The 24,162-nt window shown below is 42.0% G+C and overlaps 1 protein-coding gene across 28 annotated transcripts in view; it reads left to right on the forward strand.

Moving 5' to 3' along the window:
- The window catches only part of AFDN (afadin, adherens junction formation factor), a 359,169-nt gene that overhangs the window by 217,307 nt on the left and 117,700 nt on the right, over positions 1 to 24,162 (forward strand). For all 28 annotated transcript variants that reach the window (XM_077283193.1, XM_077283195.1, XM_077283199.1 and 25 more), the window contains 7 exons: positions 6,410 to 6,675; positions 7,156 to 7,299; positions 9,816 to 10,014; positions 11,021 to 11,124; positions 15,939 to 16,019; positions 16,524 to 16,589; positions 23,554 to 23,627. In XM_077283193.1, the coding sequence (XP_077139308.1) occupies positions 6,410 to 6,675; positions 7,156 to 7,299; positions 9,816 to 10,014; positions 11,021 to 11,124; positions 15,939 to 16,019; positions 16,524 to 16,589; positions 23,554 to 23,627 (934 nt within the window). The remainder of the gene's footprint in view (positions 1 to 6,409; positions 6,676 to 7,155; positions 7,300 to 9,815; positions 10,015 to 11,020; positions 11,125 to 15,938; positions 16,020 to 16,523; positions 16,590 to 23,553; positions 23,628 to 24,162) is intronic.

Below are 24,162 nucleotides of genomic sequence, written 5' to 3' on the forward strand. Positions count from 1 at the left end.
GCCACCTTTTGCTTTGATGACTGCTTTGCACACTCTTGGCATTCTCTTGATGAGCTTCAAGAGGTAGTCACCGGGAATGGTTTTCACTTCACAGGTGTGCCCTGTCAGGTTTAATAAGTGGGATTTCTTGTCTTATAAATGGGGTTGGACCATCAGTTGTGTTTTGCAGAAGTCTGGTGGATACACTGCTGATAGTCCTACTGAATAGACTGTTAGCTGCTTTTTTCTTGCCATAATATCAAATTCTAAGTAAAGAAAAACGAGTGGCCATCATTACTTTAAGAAATGAAGGTCAGTCAGTCTGAAAAATTGGGAAAACTTTGAAAGTGTCCCCAAGTGCAGTGGCAAAAACCATCAAGCGCTACAAAGAAACTGGCTCACATGAGGACCGCCCCAGGAAAGGAAGACCAAGAGTCACCTCTGCTTCTCAGGATAAGTTTATCCGAGTCACCAGCCTCAGAAATCGCAGGTTAACAGCAGCTCAGATTAGAGACCAGGTCAATGCCACACAGAGTTCTAGCAGCAGACACATCTCTACAACAACTGATAAGAGGAGACTTTGTGCAGCAGGCCTTCATGGTAAAATAGCTGCTAGGAAACCACTGCTAAGGACAGGCAACAAGCAGAAGAGACCTGTTTGGGCTAAAGAACACAAGGAATGGCCATTAGACCAGTGGAAATCTGTCCTTTGGTCTGATGAGTCCAAATTTGAGATCTTTGGTTCCAACCACCGTGTCTTTGTGCGACGCAGAAAAGGTGAACGGATGGACTCTACATGCCTGGTTCCCACCGTGAAGCATGGAGGAGGAGGGATGATGGTGTGGGGTGCTTTGCTGGTGACACTGTTGGTGTAAAGCAGACAAGAGGGAAATGTTATTTATTAATGTTTTTCTTTGGTATGACTATTTGAATTAAAGGGATAATCATTCAAAGTTTGAAAATTGCTAATTTTTTTACTTTTTTGTCACATTTCTGATATGTTTTGTGTTTATTTCTAAACAATATCAACCTAAATTTACCATTATCCTAAAGTATAATGTGTCACAAAAAAGAACCTCAAAATCACTGGAATTTGTTGAAGCGGTCCAGAGTTATTACCACATAAAGTGACACTGGTCAGATTTTTTAAATTTGGCTGTTACTAAGGCTACTTTCACACTGGCGTTAACTGCATTACGTCGCAATGCGTCGTTTTGCCGAAAAAACGCATCCTGCAAAAGTGCTTGCAGGATGCGTTTTTTCTGTATTGACTAACATTAGCGACGCATTTGCGACGCAATGACACACGTCGCAACCGTCGTGCGATGGTTGCGCCGTGCGGTGGCGGACCGTCGGGAGCAAAAAACGTTACATGTCGGAACTCCGCCCCCACCTCCCCGCACTTCCCGCACCTCACAATGGGGCAGAGGATGCGCTGGAAAAATGCATCCGCTACCCCCGTTGTGCGGCGGAGACAACGCTAGCGTCGGGAACCTCGGCCCGTCGCGGTGCGTCGGCCCGACGCTAGTGTGAAAGTAGCCTAAGGGGTTAAGCTGTAGCTTGGGCATCATTGGACCTTCTAAAAGCACACTGATACCAAGCATACCACAAAAACCAATAGAGACCCCCATTCACATTAGACTGTCGACAGGCCAATGTCTGGGGAGAGAAGGAATCCGACATGTCTGATTTCCGATGGGCAATGCTTTTGTTCTTTAAATAGATCCCATCATCAGGGATACAAATTACAAATTAAGCTAAAGGCATTGCCACAATGCTACTGATGTACTGAAGTAATACATACTTTCAGTGAAGAAATCCATAGTCTGGTTTTCGTCATTTAAAATTTTGGTCTCCGTGCATCGGGGTGGGACTGTGGGTAGAGGCTTTGCCTCTGCCATGGCCCCTACAGCCATCTACCCTCTTCCTTATGTAAATTCTGTGCCATCCTAGCTGCGGGTGGCGCTTTTTGATGTGAATTGATCCCTTTATTGGGCTTCAATAAAATGGCTGACGCCGGTAGCGGCGCATGCGCGGATTGATCTTGATCTGGCAGTGTTTAGGAAAATTATTGAGATTTCTGCTAGACAATGAACCATTGAGACAATTTTCCTGAAGGCTGCCAGAATATTAATATGCTCATGTGCAATTACTGGCACCATTTTATTGAGGTCCATAGAGAGATCAATCTACACATGCCCAGCCAGCAGCTAAAGCTTTATCGGCGTGGAATTTAAATAAGGAAGAAGATGGGCACTATAGTGGCTATGGCAGAGTCGAAGACCGAACTCCGTCCCGCCCCGATGCACTGAGACCAAAATTTGAAATCATAATTTTATAAATGCCAGGCTACGATTTTTTTCACTATAAGTACGGTATGTATTAAATCAGTATACCGACGCCATTATTATAGCATGTCTTTAATATGTATAACACTGATGACAGGTTCTCTTATAGATAAGCTGCTGCCAGAAGAATCAGTGGCGCGCCTGGCCAAATAAAGTATTCTTGTGTATAGAGGAGTCCACAGAGATGTCTGTCAGCCAAATCATGGTTTTGCCGACAGCTATGTTGTGTATGGGGGAGATTAAAGAGTAACCGTCATTTAAAAATGTAATTTCATAAATCAGTAGTACAGGTGAAAATAACAAACTTAATACATATCATCAGATGAATCTACTTCTTTCTCCACCAGGACTAATCACATTCTCCAAATTCTTAATCCTGAGGTCAAATCTGTCTTGAGTGGACACAGACTTTCCCATTACCGAGATATGAGAGATGAGTGTTGGTGTCAAAGTTCTATAGAACAAGCAGCAGAGTGTCTGTTTGTAGTTTCTCAATAGAATTTTAAAAAGCACCGACTGTCTTCTGTTTCAGTAATGGTATGATTGGTCTTCACTGAATACAGATCAGTCCAGGAGGAGAAAGAAGAAGACTTCTCTGATGACATACAGTGGCATGTAAAAGTTTGGGCACCCCTGGTCAAAATTACGGTTATTGTGAACAGTTAAGTTGAAGATGAAATGATCTCTAAAAGGGCTCAAGTTAAAGATGACACATTTACTTTGTATTTTAGCGGGAAACAAAATTGTATTTTTTTACATTTTAAAAATGACAAAAGGGATAATGGGCTAATGCAAAAGTTTGGGCACCTTTGGAGATTTGTGTGCTCAGATATATTTGACCTTACTTAACCTGTTAAGATTATGGCTTGTTCACTGGCTTGTTCGGAAAGGCCAGGTGATGCAAATTTACCAGCTTTAAAAAAACAACCAGCATACTCTAGCCTTTTGCCAAAAAACAGCAGCCATTAGCTCTTCTAAGCAGCTGCCTATGAAAATCGTGGAGGCCCACAAAGCAGGAGGAGGCTATAAAAAGATGGCAAAGGGTTTTCAAGTTGCCTTTTCAGTGAGAACTGCTCGTGCTATTGCTAGAGGGGCGAATTAGGACCCCCACTTGCCTGGAAAAGACCTTCAGAAAGATTTATCAAACTCTGGAGTTGTGGTACATTTTTCAAACAAGAATTGAAAGATTCTGATCTGGATACCAAAAGCATTCACAATCTGTGATACTTTCAAAAGGGGGTGCTACTAGGTGCTAACCATGCAGGGAGCCCAAACTTTTGCATCTGCCCATTTTCCTTTTTGTAATTTATGAAATGTAAAAACATAATTTAATTCTAATATAATATCCATGCTGTATGCATCCTTCTTTTCAAAGCCTCTATAGCCTGCGCAGTGTGGCCAGACTCAGAAGGACACATCATTCAGAGGTAACAGGGAGGAGGACAAGGATGGGAGGATTTGGTGACCGGAGATCACAGTATGCTTAGGCGCTGACAGCATACTGCAATGTCTGGCATCATGAGGACATACCGCGATCTCAGGGAGGCTGGAGGAGTGTGGCACCAAAGTCAGCTACTAAGGGATGCATTATACTGCTATATATGACTATGGGATGCATTATCTATAATGTTACGCTGGATGCATCCTTCTCTCTGACCGGTATAGGCGGCCCCTTCGCAGTGTGGCTGGAGTCAGAAGGACCCATCCAGCGTTAATAGACCGTCCAGTGCCTCGAGGTGACAGCGATGAGGACGAGACTGTAGGAGGAGTGTGACACTGGAGATCTTGGTATGCGTAGGCACTGATTTCATATCGCAATCTCCTTCACCAGGAGGACATACTGCAATCTCCAGCGCCATGAGGATGAGGCTGGAGGAGGAATGTAGCGCTAGAAGCCTACACATAGTGCGATCTCCAGTGCCATTTTATTGAAGACCATTTCGCACAGCGTGTCTTACACAAAATGGCACCGGCTATCACGGGATGTACACACTTTGACTCTGGCGCTATTCTATTGAAGTATTCCACTACAACGTCAACATAGCGGTGCACACGTGCCAGTCGTCACCATTATCTTTATGGCCAACATGTGCACACTGCTATATTGAAGTTGTATAATCTAACCTGCCAGGCGCCTGCACACAGCCGAATGCAGAGGGGAGAAAATTAATTTTATTCCCCCCGCCAGCATTTGGTTTCGGTCATGGGGGCATGGTTGCTCTGGTTCAGTCAATGCTCTGAGTATACATTGTGACCATTGTAACCTATTCCCCGACACGGACTGACACGGACTCTACTTTGAGGCCGGCTGTGTATATTCAGAGCAGCGACTGAATCGGCGTCGCCCCTATGACTCAAACCGAATGCCGATGGGGAGAATTAAGTTAATTTTCTCCCCACTGCATTCGGCTACGTGCAGACACCGGGCAGGTTAGTAACTCTATTAACCTACAGATTAGCAAATATGTCATCTTTAACTTTAGCACATGTGGAAAAAAGGGAATCCAGCTCGAAGAGATAAAATCACTTAACTTTAGTAGTATTAATTTAAAATAGAAATAGGCTATAAGACATACAAAAACCGGATATACCGGAAGGAGAGTGCCTGTATAAACTGTACGCGTTTCGAACACACAAGTGCTCTTAGTCTTTAACTTTAGCCCTTTAAGGGTATGTTCCCATGGTCAGTAAACGGTGCGGGTTGGACGCTGTGTACATCCACAGCATCCAACCCACAGCGGCCAGATGTTACAGCATAGTGGATGGGATTTATGTGCACCAACACCCACGGCTTCCCTGCGGAGACGCACATGCGGTGCATCTTTCCAGACCGCAGCATGTCAATTTATCTTGCGGAGACGCTCAGTCTCCGCAAGATAAATGTCCCTGTGCAATGTATTGGTCGCAGTGATGTCCGCTTTGGACGGAGCGGACATGTGCTGCGTCCAAAGCGCTGCCAGTTCCTGACTGTGGGAACATATCCTTCGAGATATTTTCTTCTTCAACTTGAGTAACTGTTTACAATAACAGTAATTTGTTATTTTTAATGTTTACAGTTGATTTTTTAAATAAAAATTAAATCGATGATTACTTTTAAAGGGGTGACCGTCTGTCGCCTAACTAAAATTTAACAGATAATGGTATTTGAGGAAGACAATTGTGGCACTTAAACCCAAGAATTTTAGCTAACTGGAGGCCACTGCCCATGAAGCACTCGCTAAGAATCCTTAAAAATGCTTTGTTATTGTCTGGCTAAGAATCACTTCTGCAGCAGGTCAAAAAGGCCAAAGGGGCTATTCAACACTTGCCAAGAAGGGGTTTGGTAATTCTGCGGCTGCAGTAGTCAGTTAACGTGGCATGTTGGCTTGAATTTGTTATATTAATTGTTGAGTTATTTAAATTTAAATTGTTCTCATTTTATTTGTTTATTGCAAACAGCAGAAAGTCTGTAAATGTTACTAGTAAGCCTAATTTGACTCGGACATTGAATAATGTTTATTCCAACTGTACATGTATGTCACATATGTGAATGTGGTTAAATTAAGTATGATTTCAATGATCTGCTGTCATTTGCAGAAAAGCCTCTGTATGCCAGTCTCCCATGCTTAACCATGTCTTCAGGGTACAAGACACCACAGAAGATAGCAGCAGCAGCAGCAGCATCATCATCATCATCATAACTGCCCCCTCCACCCCAATTTTATCCCTCTCGCCCCACCTAAAGTAAAACGTATTGCATGTCTCCCTTCTGTAGTCTTTGCCTGCTAGTTATAGTTTTGCTGCAATTGTTTTGTTTCATTTGATGCCTCTTATTTTTATGCTACTTTCTTCCATTGTTCCTCATGAAAATGTTTTGCTTACTAAAGTGTTCATTACCTAAATGTTGAAAGAAGGTCTTGTTTGTCAGCTTTCATGTTCAAAAAAATAGGTTACAAATCTTTATTTTTTCCATTCCTAATATATTCTTTCAACTGCACCAAATGTTTTGTTCCTTCTGGGTAGAGATGTCTTTTATAACTTGAAATAAAGAGATCACACTGCGTCTGACTTCATTATTTCTTGTTTGTGTTTGCTCATTTTAGATGATGTCTTGCATACGTTGACTGGAGCAATGTCACTTCTCAGGCGTTGTCGGGTGAATGCTGCCCTAACCATACAACTGTTCTCTCAGCTATTCCATTTCGTTAATATGTGGCTGTTCAACAGGCTGGTGACTGACCCTGACTCCGGCTTGTGTTCTCACTACTGGGGAGCCATTATTCGTCAGCAGCTAGCTCATATAGAGGCATGGGCTGAAAAACAAGGCTTGGAGCTAGCTGCTGACTGTCACCTTAGCAGAATCGTTCAGGTAGGTACAATGAAATGATATAGAACCATGGATTTAATCCTTATGCTTCACAAAATATTTTGAACAATTTTGTCATACTCAAGAGAAATCTAGATTCTAATTTATAAAATATCCAACATGGATATAAAGATTTCCAATAAGGTGTAACTTTTGTATAGAAATTTTGAATAAAAATGTGTACAGCTTTGCGAATAATTTGCACAATTCTACTGCATCTCTTTTACAAAGACTTAAATTTAATGAAAACGCAAATTCTACAACCAAAACCTATTTTATATTAGTACAATGTACAAATGTATATTCCCAACGCAAGAAGCTTTAAGGAAACAAGGTGAGGGGGGATATATGTTAATTCATGCAATCAGTTATTTCTAAACACCTAGTGTTCAAGATGCCATATGTACGTCTGTCTCTGTATCAAAGAGCTTGGGATAAAAATTATATTGATATCAGCATTGCACCTATTTTGTCTTCTTATAGGCAACAACTCTTCTTACCATGGACAAGTACACTCCTCAGGATATCCCCAACATTAACAATACCTGCTTTAAACTAAACTCTCTGCAACTTCAGGCTCTTTTGACAAATTATCACTGTGCCCCAGATGAACCTTATATTCCTACGGTAAATAATAAAGAGATTGCATCAAAGTCTGCTTGAGATTCTCTTAAAGAAGTTGTCCAGCTGTAGGTATTTGTTGACCGATCTGCAGGATAGGTCATCAATAGCAGATTTATGGGAGTCCAACACCTACATGTGCTTCTCGCTAAATTAGAATATCATCAAAAAGTTAATTTATTTCAGTTCTTCAATACACAAAGTGAAACTCATACAGCTCTGGCAAAACTTAAGAGACCACTGCACAGTTTTATAAAAATCAGCTTCTCTACATGTCTGACAGTCATTCCATTTCAGTGTCAGTTGAATTCCAACCAGAGTGCACCTCATTCTACTTAATGTGCTTCTGATTAGGTGATCACCTGAACCAAATCTTAATTAATGAATGAAAGTATAAAAACACTGCTGTGGTGTTCACAGTCCTCTTGCAATATGACAAGCTGGATGACAAAACAAGTGCTTGTAATATCCCAAAAGTAATAGAAATGAAAAAAATACTTTTAACCATGCCAAATGAGTTGAAAAGGAAAGTCTTGAGTGAGGAAAAGAAGGGCACAATTCTGGCTTTACTAGCAGAGAGACACAGTGAGCGTCATGTTGCCTCCATCCTTAAAATTTCTGAGGCTATGTCTCCACGTTCAGGATGGCCGGCGGTATCGCCGCAGCGGCGAAGCCGCTCGGCGCTAAGCCCCGCCCCCTTTCTGGGACGCGATCATGCCGGATGTGTTAACTCTTCACATCCGGGATGATCGCTCTGTCCCATAGCGCCCTGTGATATGCCTTGCGGGGACGCTGCGTCCCCGCAAGGTGTACGGACATGCTGCGATCTGAAAAGACGCGCAGCATGTCCGGAGTCACAGGGCCGCCGCGTGCGGGTTTCCACGCATAGTGGAGACGGGATTTCATAAAATCCCCTCCACTATGCTGGAACATCTGGACGCTGCTTGTTTGACGCTGCAGCTCTGCGCAGCGTCAAACAAGCAGCGTTTCCTGACCGTGGAAACATACCCTGAGTCGGCAGTCCATTACAACAAGGTCAAGCAGCAGACATTGGGGGCAACAAAGCTACAGACCGATAGAGGGCGAAAACGACTCTCTACTGACCGGGATGATCGTCATCTTATTCAAATGTCACTGAGCAACCGCAGGATGACATCAAGTGACCTACAAAAGGAATGGCAAATGGCAGCTGGGGTGAAGTGCACGCCAAGAACAGTTTGTAACAAGCTCCTAGAAGCAGTACTCAAGTCTTGCAAAGGTAGAAAAAACCTTTCATCAATGAGAAGCAAAGGAAAGCCAGTCTGAAGTTTGCCAAAGACCATAAGGATTGGACCATAGAGGACTGGAGTAAGGTAATCTTCTCTGAGTCTAACTTTCAGCTTTGCCCAACACCTGGTCGTCTAATGGTTAGACAAGGACCTGGAGAGGCGTACAAGCCACAGTGCCTTGCACCCACTGTGAAATTTGGTGGAGGATTGGTGATGATCTGGGGCTGCTTCAGGAAGGGTGGAATTGGGCACGTTAATCTTTGCGAAGGACGTATGAATTAACCGCATACATGGTTATCCTGAAAAAAACTGTTATTTTTTCTGCTCAGGCAATGTTCCCCAACTCTGAGGACTGTTTTTCCAGCAGGACAATATGCCATGCCACACACCTAGGTCAATCAAGGTGTAGATGAAGGACCATCACATAAAATCCCTGTCATGGCCAGACCAATCTCCAGACCTTAGCCCCATTGAAAACCTCTGCAATGTAATCAAGAGGAAGATTGATAGTCACAAACCATCAAACAAAGAAGAACTGCTTAATTTTTTTGTACAAGAAGTGGCATAAGGTCACCCAAAAGCAGTGTGAAAGACTGGTGGAAAGCATGTTAAGAGGCAAGAAAGCTGTGAATAAAAATCATGGTTATTCCACAAAATATTGATTTCTGAACTCTTCCCGAGTTAAAACATTAGTATTGTTTCTAAATGATTATGAACTTCTTTTTTTTTTTTGCATTATTTGAGGTCTGCAAGCAATGCATTTTTTTTGTTATTCTCACTATTTCTCGTTTTCAGAAAATAAATAAAAAATGTATTGCTTGGGAGACATATTGTCAGTAGTTTATAGAATAAAAGAACAATTTAAATTTTTACTCAAATATACCTATAAAGAGAACAATCAGACAAACTGAAAATGTTGCAGTGGTCTCTTAATTTTTGCCAGAGCTGTATATTATATAGTCATTGCAAACAGAGTGATACACTATTTCAAGTGTTTATTTATGTTAATGTTGATGATTATGGCTTACAGCCAATGAGAACCCAAAAGTCATTATCTCAGGACGTGCCGCCGTTCAAAGTGTTTACATTCTGCTGATAGCGCAAAAAACTGTTAGTCTTTGGGGACGCTGGGTTTTGGACCCCCGCAGATCTACTATTGATGACCGATTTTGTAGATAGGTCATCAAATACCAATGCCAAGACAGCTCTTTTAATTTGTATTACTATTTTCAATAACCCACTCATTTCATGTAGGAGCTAATAGAGAGTGTCAGATCGGTTGCAGAGAACACTGCTGATGAACTGGCTCGCAGTGATGGACGAGAAGTTCAATTAGAGGAAGATCCAGACTTGCAGCTGCCTTTCCTATTGCCTGAAGATGGTTATTCTTGTGATGTGGTACGAAACATTCCTAATGGATTGCAGGAATTTTTGGAACCACTGTGTCAAAGAGGTGTGTATGAACAAAAGACATTTTTTGTAAAAGTGCATAGAACATGATCATATGTTACAAATGATTGCATTGATCCACTGCAAATTTACTTGGTGTTGAGTGTCATTAAAGATTTATTAATTAAAGTGTTGATTTAAAATTAATTTTGTTCTTGAGAAAACCCCTTTTAAGCCTCCAGAACTGTAACTCTCTAAATGCTGCAATTGTTGCGATTGCAGCATTATGTGAGCAAGCAGAGTGAAGACAGCTCTTCTGCCCTTGGATCGGAGACCCCGCGACGTCATCGCAGGATCCCAATTGTTCCTATGGTGACACGATGTCGTCATAACATCCGGGTCACCAAGCACTAGCAAATTAGTTAGATCAAGTGCAGAGCATGATCTAACTAATGTGTCTGCAGGGCTGACAGGTTATAAGGTATAGCAATGCGCCAGTATATTCGTACACATCTGGAATTCCACCTACAGCTGAACCTCAGTGAGGATTGCGATATATACCATATACTGCTGTATGATGGTACAATATCGCAGGTTAAAATCACATGACGGACTGAAAAATAAGTAAAAATTAAATAAATAAAATCTCAAAATATGTATTTTTTTATATAAATCACATTGCAATGTCAATTGTATTGCACAATAAACTCTCTAAGGCCAAAACCTGAGAATCGTGGTGGACTTGCAGTTTTTCCACAGTTTCATCCCACTTGGATTTTTTTTCTCATTTTTCAGTATATGATACGGTGTAATGAATGCTGTCATTGAAAACTGCAACTCTTTGTGCAAACAAACAAACCCTCAAACTGCTCTGTCACCTGAAAAATATAAATGAATTGGCTCTGGGAAGAAATAAAAGTGACAAGTCTGTTCTGCATAGGTTACAGAAATTTATTATAATGAATTCTTAGAAGAAAAAAATGTGGTTGAGCGCTTCTGTTTCTACGTTTACAGATTTCACTTGTACCGGTACTTGGTGTAGTCTTTTCTGATTGTTGTTTTCCCGGCAGGATACTGTAGACTTATCCCTCATACACGATCACCTGGGACTTGGACAATTTACTTTGAAGGTGCTGACTACGACAATCACCTCCTGGCTGACAATACCGACCTGGTAAAGTTGCTTGACTAGTTTAGCTGATTATTTATTTAAAGATGTTGTCTCATTGTATCTCATGTTTTTAATCAGTTTTTATTGAATTTTTAATGTAGTTTGTGATGCATAACATATTTCCACACCTACAGCCAAGATTTTCAGCCTTCAACCTGCCATAAAGGGTATAGTTTAGCCTTAGGTATGAGTCCGAGAGTCAGTTTTTATTGCTGCTAACCAAGAAGATAAACATATTGGCTAAACAAGAAAAGATGGGAGGAGAACATGTTAGACATGGTGTAACATAGGAGCGGAACCATACTAAAAAGATGAGGCTGGGAGGCAAGGACAGGGAAATAGAGAGGAGAGTTATGGAAAAATGCTGACACGTCATATCTCTAACCCCTTCCCGACATGTGACGGTATAGTACGTCACATGTCGGGACCCCCGCTTTGATGTGCGCTCCGGCGGTGAGCGCACATCAAAGTCGCGACATGTCAGCTGTTTTTTACAGCTGACATGTGCGCGCAATAGCGGCGGGTGAAATCGCGATCACCCGCCGCTATTAACTAGTTAAATGCCGCTGTCAAGCGCAGACAGCGGCATTTAACTACCGCATCCGGCCGTGCGGCCGGATATGAGCGCATCGCCGACCCCCGTCACATGATCGGGGGTCGGCGATGTGTCAGGAAGGTAACCATAGAGGTCCTTGAGACCTCTATGGTTACTGATTGCCGGTGGCTGTGAGCGCCACCCTGTGGTCGGCGCTCACAGCACACCTGCAAATCTGCTGTGTAGCAGCGATCTTATGATCACTGCTGCATAGCAGAGCCGATCGCGTTGTGCCTGCTTCTAGCCTCCCATGGAGGCTATTGAAGCATGGCAAAAGTAAAAAAAAAAAGTTTTTAAAAATGTGAAAAAAATAAAAAAAATATAAAAGTTTAAATCACCCCCCTTTCGCCCCAATCAAAATAAATCAATAAAAAAAAAACCCAACCTACACATATTTGGTATCGCCGCGTTCAGAATCGCCCGATCTATCAATAAAAAAAAAGCATTAACCTGATCGCTAAATGGCGTAATGAGAAAAAAATTCGAAACGCCAGATTTACGTTTTTTTGGTCGCCACGACATTGCATTAAAATGCAATAACGGGCGATCAAAAGAACGTATCTACACCAAAATGCTATCATTAAAAACGCCAGCTCGGCACGCAAAAAATAAGCCCTCACCTGACCCCAGATCACGAAAAATGGAGACGCTACGAGTATCGGAAAATGGCGCAATTTTGTTTTGTTTTGTTTTTTGCAAAGTTTGGAATTTTTTTTCACCACTTAGGTGAAAAATAACCTAGTCATGTTAGGTGTCTATAAACTCGTAGTGACCTGGAGAATCATAATGGCAGGTCAGTTTTAGCATTTAGTGAACCTAGCAAAATAGGCAAGCAAAAAACAAGTGTGGGATTGCACTTTTTTTGCAATTTCACTGCACTTGGAATTTTTTTCCCGTTTTCTAGTACACGACATGCTAAAACCAATGATGTCGTTCAAAAGTACAACTCGTCCCGCAAAAAATAAGCCCTCACATGGCCAAATTGACGGAAAAATAAAAAAGTTATGGCTCTGGGAAGGAGGGTAGCGAAAAACGAAAATGGAAAAACGGAAAAAGCTCCGGGGGTGAAGGGGCTAAGGTCAGAGGAATCTCTGAAGAAGATTCATAGCTGACAATCTGGTGTGAATTGGCTCTGATTGCTTAGGTCATTTTGCAGTTGTTTTCCATTTGCATAATAGTATTTACCTCCTGTTGCTCTACTCTTTTACTTTACCTTCAAGCAGTGCTATCTCTTATAGTTTTGCCAAGAAATGATCTGTCCTCTTTAAAGTGAACCTGTCAGCACGATTTTGTCAAGTAACCTACAGATGTTGGCAGTGTTAGGCTATGTGATCGCGATCAGGAACTGGCAGCGCTTTGGTTGCAGCACGTGTTCGCTGCATCCAAAGTGCTGCTTTCTATTGAACGCAGGCGATTCCGCATGTATTCGCTTAACCATGTGGATTTACTGCATCTAATACATTTTATGGGTGAAATTGACATAATGCGGTCTGGAGAAATGCGCCGCATGTCCATCTCTGCGGGTGAGACAGAGAGAGACAGACTGATACACAGACAGAGACAGACAGCTACAAAGAGAGAGACAGACAGCTACAAAGAGAGAGACAGACAGATACACAGAGAGGCAGACTGATACACAGAGAGAGACTGATACACAGAGAGGGACTGATACACAGAGAGGGACTGATACACAGAGAGGGACTGATACACAGAGAGAGACTGATACACAGAGAGGCAGACTGATACACAGAGAGGGACTGATACACAGAGAGGGACTGATACGCAGAGAGGGACTGATACGCAGAGAGGGACTGATACGCAGAGAGGGACTGATACGCAGAGAGGGACTGATACGCAGAGAGGGACTGATACGCAGAGAGGGACTGATACGCAGAGAGGGACTGATACGCAGAGAGGGACTGATACGCAGAGAGAGAGGCAGATTGATACGCAGAGAGAGGCAGATACACAGAGAGAGAGGCAGATACACAGAGAGAGAGGCAGATACACAGAGAGAGGCAGATACGCAGAGAGGGACTGATACGCAGAGAGGGACTGATATGCAGAGAGAGAGGCAGATACACAGAGAGAGGCAGATACACAGAGACTGATACACAGAGAGGGACTGATACACAGAGAGGGACTGATACGCAGAGAGGGACTGATACGCAGAGAGGGACTGATACGCAGAGAGAGGCAGACTGATACGCAGAGAGAGAGGCAGATACGCAGAGAGGGACTGATACGCAGAGAGGGACTGATACGCAGAGAGAGGCAGACTGATACGCAGAGAGAGAGGCAGATACGCAGAGAGGGACTGATACGCAGAGAGGGACTGATACGCAGAGAGGGACTGATACGCAGAGAGGGACTGATACGCAGAGAGGGACTGATACGCAGAGAGGGACTGATACGCAGAGAGGGACTGATACGCAGAGAGGGACTGATACGCAGAGAGGGACTGATACGCAGAGAGGGACTGATACGCAGAGAGGGACTGATACGCAGAGAGGGACTGATACACAGAGAGACTGACTGACTGAGCGAACCTGCTGACAGGTTCACTTTAAGTAACTAAAGGGAATATATCAGCAAGTTGAAACCTCTTAGCGGTTTATATTCTCATGTAGGTAATTAAGATACATGCATTGAAAATTTTGTATTTGCTGTCAATTCCTTTGTTCTGTAAAAATCTAAAGCTTGTCTAGATGTGTAACTGAAGTATTAGGTTCTTCTTCCCTTCCAAAGTACTTAAGGAAAAAAAAAATTATCTGCTCCATCCAGATAATTTACATTCTTGGCACCAGCCTCCCTTTATTTATTAATGTTGTGTAGGGTAAAAAGTAAATGCCCCTGGCAAAGAACCTCTGCTAATGCCACATTTGTTGCACAGTGGAAGATGGCATATGAGCTAGATTTCTCCAGGCTTGGATAAGTGCATTATACATTTTTGGAGACTTCATATACTTTGGTCCAAAATGTATGGCATGCAAAAAAGTGGCACTGGCAACAAATGTGATAGTGTGAGAGATGAAAAATGTGGGCGCCGCTGGCAACAAAGCAGCACTGGCACCCCCTGTCTTGTCATATGAAGGAGGCATTTCAGATGTCTAGCTGGCTCTGTGAGCTGTGATGGTAAGGACACTCTGAACTTGGGCAAATAATACGGGGAGGAAAAGGGGGCATTTTCCACTGAGGCAACTGTCAGCCAAGTCAGGGATGACATTGATGATGGTTCTGCAGTGGATAAGAATTGAGAACCAGATTGGGGTGTTGCTGAGTTGTCACCGGAGGAGGAAGGTGTTGGACCTGGTGATACACGGCTCTAGTAAATTACAGCTCAAACATCCTTTGGGGTAAAACCTGTTTCTTGGAGCAGGTGATGCTGCATGTGCTGTAAGTGGAGGAGGCTGAACAGCGCCTGAAAGTTCTGATGCTGGTGATAAGTTGTGCATGCAGGCATGTCATGTGTAGGAGTTCTTTTGCCCATTGCTGCCAAATCATTCTTTCCCATTTTGCTGGAGGAAATTTAGTTTTATTCATCCTGGCTCGCATAGGCTAGGAACTACAGTTCTCCATCAGCACATGAAGTGACGTAACTTGCTCATTTGGAAAAATCAAGCTGACCAGCAGTCAAAGCAAGCCTCAAGTTGTCCTCCTATCTCTCCTCCTCACTCTAGCCTTTCTGTCAGCCTGGACCCATTCTCATTTAGTACTTGGTCAGTGGAATGATCACAATTATCGTCATTCAAAGCTACGGCTTGTCGTACTTCAAGTAATCTTCCTTCTCAGCCGTCTTCCCCCAATTAGGCAGTGGCGATGCAGCTGTCAATCAGCATGACAATGCTCGGTCAATGACCATCGCCGGGTACAACAGACAGGTAGTTGCCTCTGTTAGCAACTACGTCCTTTTTTTTTCTTCATTATTATAAATGTCCCAGATATCCCCTTTTAAGGGTTGAGTGAGTAGTGCGTGGAGCAAAGAGAATGCCATGAGATGTAATGCGCGCTGTTTTGGGGTTAGGGGTTTCCTCCAGGCAATACTGTAGGTGGACTGGTGAGGTCTGTGTTCCTAATCCCTGTGTCCTTTAATATGATACACAATTATTGAACAAAGCAGCAAAGTTCCTAAAATACTCCCTACTGGCAAGCTGAATTCGGAACTTGATACAAGTGGAATTCAGGCTTTGATTTTACCCGATGGTCGTTTTTGTTTTTTTAGCCACTGAGAAAAGACCCTGAAATTATCACTGTGACTCTAAAGAAACAAAATGGCATGGGACTAAGTATTGTAGCAGCAAAGGTGAGTGAGTCAATTTCATATGAAAATTTACTTAAAGTTTACTGTTATAAATATACTAAAATTTTTATAGCACAATAGTTCTTGCAATGTATAACTTAAGTGACAATTATTTGTAGCATCCATGTATAATTTATACACTGAGCCGAATTATAGCAAGGGCACTCCAGTGCATGTAACCAAAGGTTTCAAAATCCCACAGGCAGGAGCATAGGAATCTCATGAATGTTATGGTGCTTAAAGAGTTTGTCCACTTTTGGGGAATGTATTTATGTTGTCACCTAAATGCATGCTAAACATTTTTTTTGCAATTTGGCTACAAGAAACATTTGCAGTATATTTTATTTAATATACATTTGCAGGTTTTATTTAATATACATATTCAGGTAACTTGCACAGAATTTTTTCTTTTTTCTTCTCTTTTGTGCAAGACGTTAAAATTCATCCTTTTTAAAAGTAATGGAAGTACAACATATTAAAACACACACTGTTTTTTCTTTTTTTCAGGGTGCAGGACAAGATAAGCTTGGCATCTATGTAAAATCAGTTGTGAAAGGAGGAGCTGCAGAAGTGGTTTGTTTATTTAATTTTCATTTTATAGTGATGTCAGGTTTTAATTCAAATGAGCCGCAAATGTGCCCATAAATATTTTAGCTTCGCAGGCTGAGCATAAGAAAGGGCCCATTCGCTCAATTTCTTACAACTTAACTTTTTTTTCATCGAATATCATGAATAAAATAGTTGCTCAGTGGTGACTGCAGAACCAGCTGCAGGCTGATGCTTATACCACTGGTTAAATGACCTGGCAAGGGAAAAAGGGGCATATGGTTCCAACAAGACCCCAGGATATTCCCCTCAACTTCTGCAGCACATTCCGATACATTACCCCCTGGATCCACACATGCCATGTCCTAAATAAGCCCTATGTTGTGCCCCTGAGTAACTACTTGCCGTTAGCCATGTGCCCTGCTCAAATATTGATCTTCCCACTGTTCCTATTATGATTCATGGCCTCCACACTGTCCTTTTCTAGAGAATATCACCTCCACGCCGTTCTCCATTATGAACGGTGACCTTCACAGTAAGTCCCCTCTTATGAACTATAACCACCACACCATCATCTCTTATGAACTGTCGGTCATTCCTATCACGCCATATAAACAATATCTGACATGCACTTTCACTTTATGAACTGTGACCCCCATGCAGTCCATCCCTTATGAATCGTAAGTGAACCACCATCTGCTCTTGGGAACTGTGGCCTATAAGCTTTCCACCTTACACACTGATACTGCCTGAAGAACAAGGACCTCCACACTGTGCACTTCACTTTGTCTGAATCTCCACGTGTCACCCTCCATTCTGGCTTCCCATTGTACACTGCAATCCCTGTAATGTATCCCCACATTATCCCTTCCTTTGATTTCTGACGCTCACCCCCCATCTAACTTAAACGCACCTTGAATCTTCAGCTCCACTCTGGAGCACTTCCATCTCCCACTCCTTCGCTGTTTCTATGGTGCTTCAACGATGTCGACAACATGGTGAGGAGACCTAATCATCTAGCTGCTCATCAGAACAGAGAGCTGTTGATGCAAGAAAACGAGTGTAAGAAGCTGGGTGGTGCTGCTGTTTAATGGCTGTGTCTCACCGTGCAGGAACATGGTCTGGTCATGCCACATCTCCTGGGCAAGGAGGAAGCAAAAGAGTATACAGACAGAACAGTATGGGTTCGCAAATAATTGTTTATTTTTTAAAGACAGGCAGGGAAATGCTTTATCTCACAAAAGGAATTGTCTATGATCCCATGCTGTAATGTCTGGATACTCTTTTGCTTCCTCCTCTGCCCTGGAACTGTGGTATAAGACCACATCCCTGTACAGCTTCTTACACCCGTTTTCTTTCTGTTCCAGCAGGAAAGGCACTTTACCACTGCAGTCAATCAGTGGCTCCAATATTGACCTTTTAGAGACCATATATTATTCATTCAATTCATTCCACATTTAGCACCCATTCTGGAAATGATGGTGTTAGTGCTTAGAAATACCCCATTCCAGTGTGAGAAGTACAATATGGTTTTTCAATTGGCCGCAGTACTTTCGACCTATTCCTGGACAGTCCTTTTCATTTCAGTATAATGGATCACTCATACTGCTGTTTAATATAGAGAAGTGCAGTGCAAGAAAACATCGTATTGCACTCTAACCAATGTTGGAACCCTTTGACCATTTAGATGCCGGAATCGCCTTTCACCCGTAATAAGTGCCCTCTGGTCTTTAGTATGGTCCTCGGAAGGAATAAGTCATGCACCAGTCCTTTGTACTGACCACACATGTATTTATACATGTAAATTAGATCTCCGACGCGGCATTATTTTTTCTAAGCTAAACAAGCCCAACTTTTACAACCTCTCATCATATGAGAGGCCTTCCATCTCTTATAATAATTTAGTTGCTCGCCTTTGAACTCACTCTAATTTCTGAATGTCCTTTTTAAAATGTGGAGCCCAAAACTGTATCCCATATTCTAGGTGTCATCTTACCAGTGATTTATAAAGGGGTAACAATATGTTACGGGATTTTATCTCTTTTTATACATCCTAAAATCTTGATTGCTTTTGTGGCTGCTGTTTGACATTGAGTACTACTGCTCAGCTAAATTGTAACCAGAATGCCTTTTCCTTTTCTGTAGTCCCAAGTACACTCATATATATATATATATATATATATATATATATATATATATATATATGTGCGGGATTAAACACCGCTTCACTTTTTACTATTGATGCTGCCTATGCTGCGTGGGCTGTGTTATACACTGCGTGGGCTGTGTTATATACTGCGTGGGCTGTGTTATATACTGCGTGGGCTGTGTGATATACTGCGTGGGCTGTGTGATATACTGCGTGGGCTGTGTTATATACTGCGTGGGCTGTGTTATATACTGCGTGGGCTGTGTTATATACTGCGTGGGCTGTGTTATATACTGCGTGGGCTGTGTTATATACTGCGTGGGCTGTGTTATATACTGCGTGGGCTGTGTTATATACTGCGTGGGCTGTGTTATATACTGCGTGGGCTGTGTTATATACTGCGTGGGCTGTGTTATATACTGCGTGGGCTGTGTGATATACTGCGTGGGCTGTGTGATATACTGCGTGGGCTGTGTGATATACTGCGTGGGCTGTGTGATATACTGCGTGGGCTGTGTGATATACTGCGTGGGCTGTGTGATACACTGCGTGGGCTGTGTGATACACTGCGTGGGCTGTGTGATACACTGCGTGGGCTGTGTGATACACTGCGTGGGCTGTGTGATACACTGCGTGGACTGTTATATACTACGCGCCTGTGCAATATACTACGTGGGCTGTGCAATATACTACGTGGCTGTGTTATACTGCTTGGGCTGTGCGATATACTACGTGGCTATGCGATATACTACATGGGCTGTGCTATATACTACGTGGGCTATGTTATATACTACGTGGCTGTGCATTCTAAAATACCCGATGCGTTAGAATCCGGCCACCATCTAGTTTAATGTATATGCAGCAATAGGATTACTCCGTCCTAGGTGCATTACTTTACATTCATCTACATTAAATCTCATTTGCCAAGTGTTTGCCCATTCAGTCATATTATTCAGATCCTTTTGCAATATTGTAATGTCAAGGTCAAATTTTAATATCCTACATAGTTTTGTGTTGTCAGCAAAGACTGACACTTTGTTCTCGATCTCATCTACTAGGTCTTTTAATAAAAAGGTTAAACAGAATTGGTCCTAGCACAGATCCCAGCAGTCCCACTGCTGACTATATCCCATTTAGAGAACGTACCATTCATAACAACTTTGTTTATTGTCATTTAGCCAATTCTTTTCCCATCTGCATATAGTTTACCCTAGTCCCTGATTCTGCAGATTCAGTATAAGGCTGTTATGTGGTAAACTGCATCAAATGCCTTGCAAAGTCCAGATAAATCACATCAGTCACATTACCAACATCCAGATTTGCACTTACCTTGTCATATAAACCCAATATGTTAGTTAGACACAATCTATCTTTCATGAATCCGTGCTTGTTATCAGTTATTACGTTATTCTCTGTAATATATTTCTGGAGTTAATCTTTTATAATGCCTTCAAAAACATTGCACATTACTGATATCAGGCTTACCGGTTGGTACTTACCTGGATCCACCTTCTTACCTTTCTTAAATATCTGTATCGCACAGCTATCCTCCAATCCTGTGGCACCACCTGTTACAAGAGAGTCTAAGAATATGAGATACAGCGGTCTGTCAGTTACTGAGCTCCATTCCCTCAGTGCACGTGCATGAATGCCTTTTGGGCCGGAGGATTTGTTAATGTTTAATTTGCTTACATGCAGGTGTACGTCTTTTTGTGTTAACTTAGTTATACAAGGTGGTGAACTTTGATTTTTACCTTGATGAAAGATCACTGGAACAGACAGATCATTGGTGAACGTGGATGAAAAGTGCCTGTTTCTCAGCCATTTCTTTGTCCTCTATAATTATCTTATCATCTTTTAAGGGGCCATTACCATTTGTTTTTTTCTTTTTGGCATTAATACATTTATAAAACTATGGGGGAATTATTTTAATGACTTTAGCGATTTGTTTCTCTGTAGATAGCTTTGCTAGCTTGATTCCTTTTTTACATTTCTTATTTAGATCTTTATACTCCTGAAATTCTATTTCTGTATTCTCGGCCTTCAAGAATTTGAATGCCCTTAGTTTTTGTCTTGTTAAACTTTGTACTGTCTTATTTATCCAGAATAGTTTCTTTTTATTCCTGGACATTTTATTACCAGAGGGTATAAGTTTTCTACAGGATTTTAGTAGTATTTCCTTACACATGTCCCATTTATGTTTGATATCCCCAGTTGCCAAGACATGGTCCAGGTCTACTCGACTAAGCTCTTACCTTAATTTGTATAAATCAGCTTTCCTAAAGTTCCAGGTTTTTATTTTTCCCCTTTTAAATGTTTGATTGAAAATTACATTTAAACTTACCAAATTATGGTCACTGCATCCCAAATCCTCACTGACCAGTTGATCTGAAATTGGTCTGTGTGACGGGGTGTACGGCAGAGCAAGAAGGGACAACAGGCCAAGGGATGATTCAACAGATTTATTATCAAGAACGCTGGAACAACACATGCAGGTAGATCTACAGAGTCCACAATTAGTCCAACGGAACAGGTTTGGGGCACCTCCCGATAATCCTTGTGCCAGCTAACAAAGCAATAGTCCACACGAGTCCAAGGGATCCCAAAACAATCCCACGAACGACGAGATATGTCCTCAGCTCAAGTCTCGCCCCGTTCGCTTCCGCAGTCACAGACGGACGTGGGGTCTTGCCTCGGCTAAGAATCCCCACTCCTTCAAGGGTCAACTCACATCTGATCTCAAAAATAAGAATGGATTGTCTGCGCTCCTGGGATCAGCCCATGAAGCGGGGAGGGGTCACACCTTCTATTCAATGGTTGCGTCCACCAGAAGATTCTAGACTAGTTGGCTCCGCTTAGTCTATCCAGTATGTGCATTTGACTAGCCACCTGCTGTGAGGAAGAATGGCTATTCCTTCACTAGTGGTGTTGACAAAGCTTAATTACATTATAGCTTAGGGCTGCAAGTATTGGGGAAAGGCGACAGGTTAAGTTACATACATCCCATGACATTGCAAAGTGTACAGTAAATACAACCAAAGAGAAGTCGCACCACATCATGACATATTATACAAAATACAGGACAGGGAAAAAAGTACATATCATGACAGTTGGTCTATTTGACAGAACCAGATCCAGCAGTTTGTTTTCCCTGTTAGTTCATCTACCAGCTGAGAGAGGTACTTGTCCTGATTTGTAGAGAGGAACTTGCAGATGTGTTTTCTATCCCTGAAAACGATGGATAGCACTTGTTTGAGAATATCGGATTTCTGAGTGGGCTAATAATAATTTATAATTTTATTTATATAGCACAATCATATTCCACAGCACTTTCCAATTAAGCGATGACATACAGTCAATAAATTCAATACAAAGTAGGACAGTTTAAAACAGTTACAGGAGGAGTGAGGGCGCTGTTCGCAGGCTTACTATCTACAAGGGACACAATAGGTGAAAAGTGCTTGATATTTCTGGTCCCACCATTAAAATAAATTGGGGTTTGCACATGAAGCAGCATGATCCGGTCTTCGGCCAGGATCTGTCTGAGTGCAGTTATCATGTTCTGGTGGGTGCAAAGAGGATGCGGAGACCAATGAATAGGAGGGAGCAGTTTCTGAATAATATTTAGAAGGAGGGCCAGGGTTGAAGTGAGTTGAGGTGATAGGCTTGTTTAAAATGATATGTTTTTAAAGCATTTGAGACTGTTTAAAGACTTGAGACTACTTATTCTGGCTTTATACCTGCACAGATGGGCTTGGCATAGGGTGATAAAATGATGTTGCTCTGTCAGCATTCAACAGGTCTATAGCTGCCTGCATGTGAGCTGGTGATTCTTCTTTTGGCTATAGTAGTTATTGCAGTGGTTTCCAACTTGTGACTGTCCAACTGTTACAAAAAATGCAAACTCAGTGTGCTGACAGACTTCCTGCTAGAGGAGGCACACAGGCAGCACCTTTATGCAGTGTTTGGATACAAATTGTTTAACTGACTGATGGAAGAAAGTCATAATGGAGAATTACTGGTAAAATTCTGGAAAAAATTGGCTTAGGCCCCTTTCACACATCAGTTTTTTGCTATCAGTCACAATCCGTTTGCTCAACGGATCCGTCGCAGATTGTGAAAAACTGATGCAATGGATCCGTTTTTTTTGCCGGATCCGACCAGCTGATCCGGCTAATTGGATCCTAAAAAATTGGAGCATGCTCAGTTTAAAAAAGCGGAATCCGTCTCTGGACTCCGTCATTTGACGGATCTGGCGCCTTAGGCTTCCATTCTAGCAAACGACAGATGGCGACAGATCCGTCGCTGTCCGTTTTTTAGACAGAGACATAAAACGTTACTATGTCTGTTGTCTCCGGCCGCCGGATCAACAATTTTCGACAGATCCAGCGAACGATGGATGAAACATGAGGCCATCCATCGCAGTACGTCTCTAATACAAGTCTATGAGAAAAAAAACGGATCCGGCGGCATTAGTCGCCAGATGCGGGTTTTTTTTTTTCAAAATTTGACGGATTTATACTGACTGCAAAAAACTGGTGTGTGAAAGGGGCCTTAGTGAGAGCATTCCTGTAAGCAGTACTGTGTGGAGATATAGATTTAATAATTAATATCTGTCTAGATAAATGTTCTAGATATTGTATATGTGTGTGTCCACGGTTTCATACAATACACACAAATTTGCAGCACTTTATAGAAAGCATCCTGTAGTATGTGATTGTAAAGAACAGAACATCTGAAATGTCGCGTAGCTCCACATGTTGCACCAGGTAAACGTTGAACGGCATCCAAATATTAATTTTTGGAGAATTGTCAGTTTTGACTTTGTTTTTTTTGTTCTAGGATGGGCGACTTGCAGCAGGAGACCAACTACTTAGTGTGGATGGAAGAAGTTTGGTGGGGCTTTCTCAAGAACGGTAATGGTAGTGAAGCATTAACAACATTTTGCTATTAAAGGTGTATATGTAGGAAAACTATTTCACAAAGTTTATCAATGTATTAAAGGGGATGTCCACTTGCACACTACTGGAAGACATCTTAATAATGCAGCAGCGCAAAAGAAAATAAAAATAACTAAAAACTTACAGCCGCTGATTGACTGCAGCAGTCACATAACAAATAATGTTGCTTGCCTGCTGGTAGATTGAGTTAAGTTTTTTATTTTCTTTTACTCTACCAAGCTATATAGATGAGGTTGTCCAGTAATGGACCAATTTAATTATTGGACTTTATAATAGGCTGAATTTTTGTAATTTTTCACATATTTTGTTATACCGGAGAAAAGTATCAGTCTGCTAGAATAAAACAAAAATTGTTACTGATTGTGAAATTATTGTCTCACAGGTATGTTGGTTCAATTTCATTCCATGCCCACATAGATTAGGTTCACAGTACAGTTTTCTATGCTGGGCACTACATCAGAATACTGTTGTAAGCGGATTTGGATGGGAA

This window comes from Ranitomeya variabilis, chromosome 2, assembly GCF_051348905.1.
Source record: "Ranitomeya variabilis isolate aRanVar5 chromosome 2, aRanVar5.hap1, whole genome shotgun sequence".
Classification (NCBI taxonomy): domain Eukaryota; kingdom Metazoa; phylum Chordata; class Amphibia; order Anura; family Dendrobatidae; genus Ranitomeya; species Ranitomeya variabilis.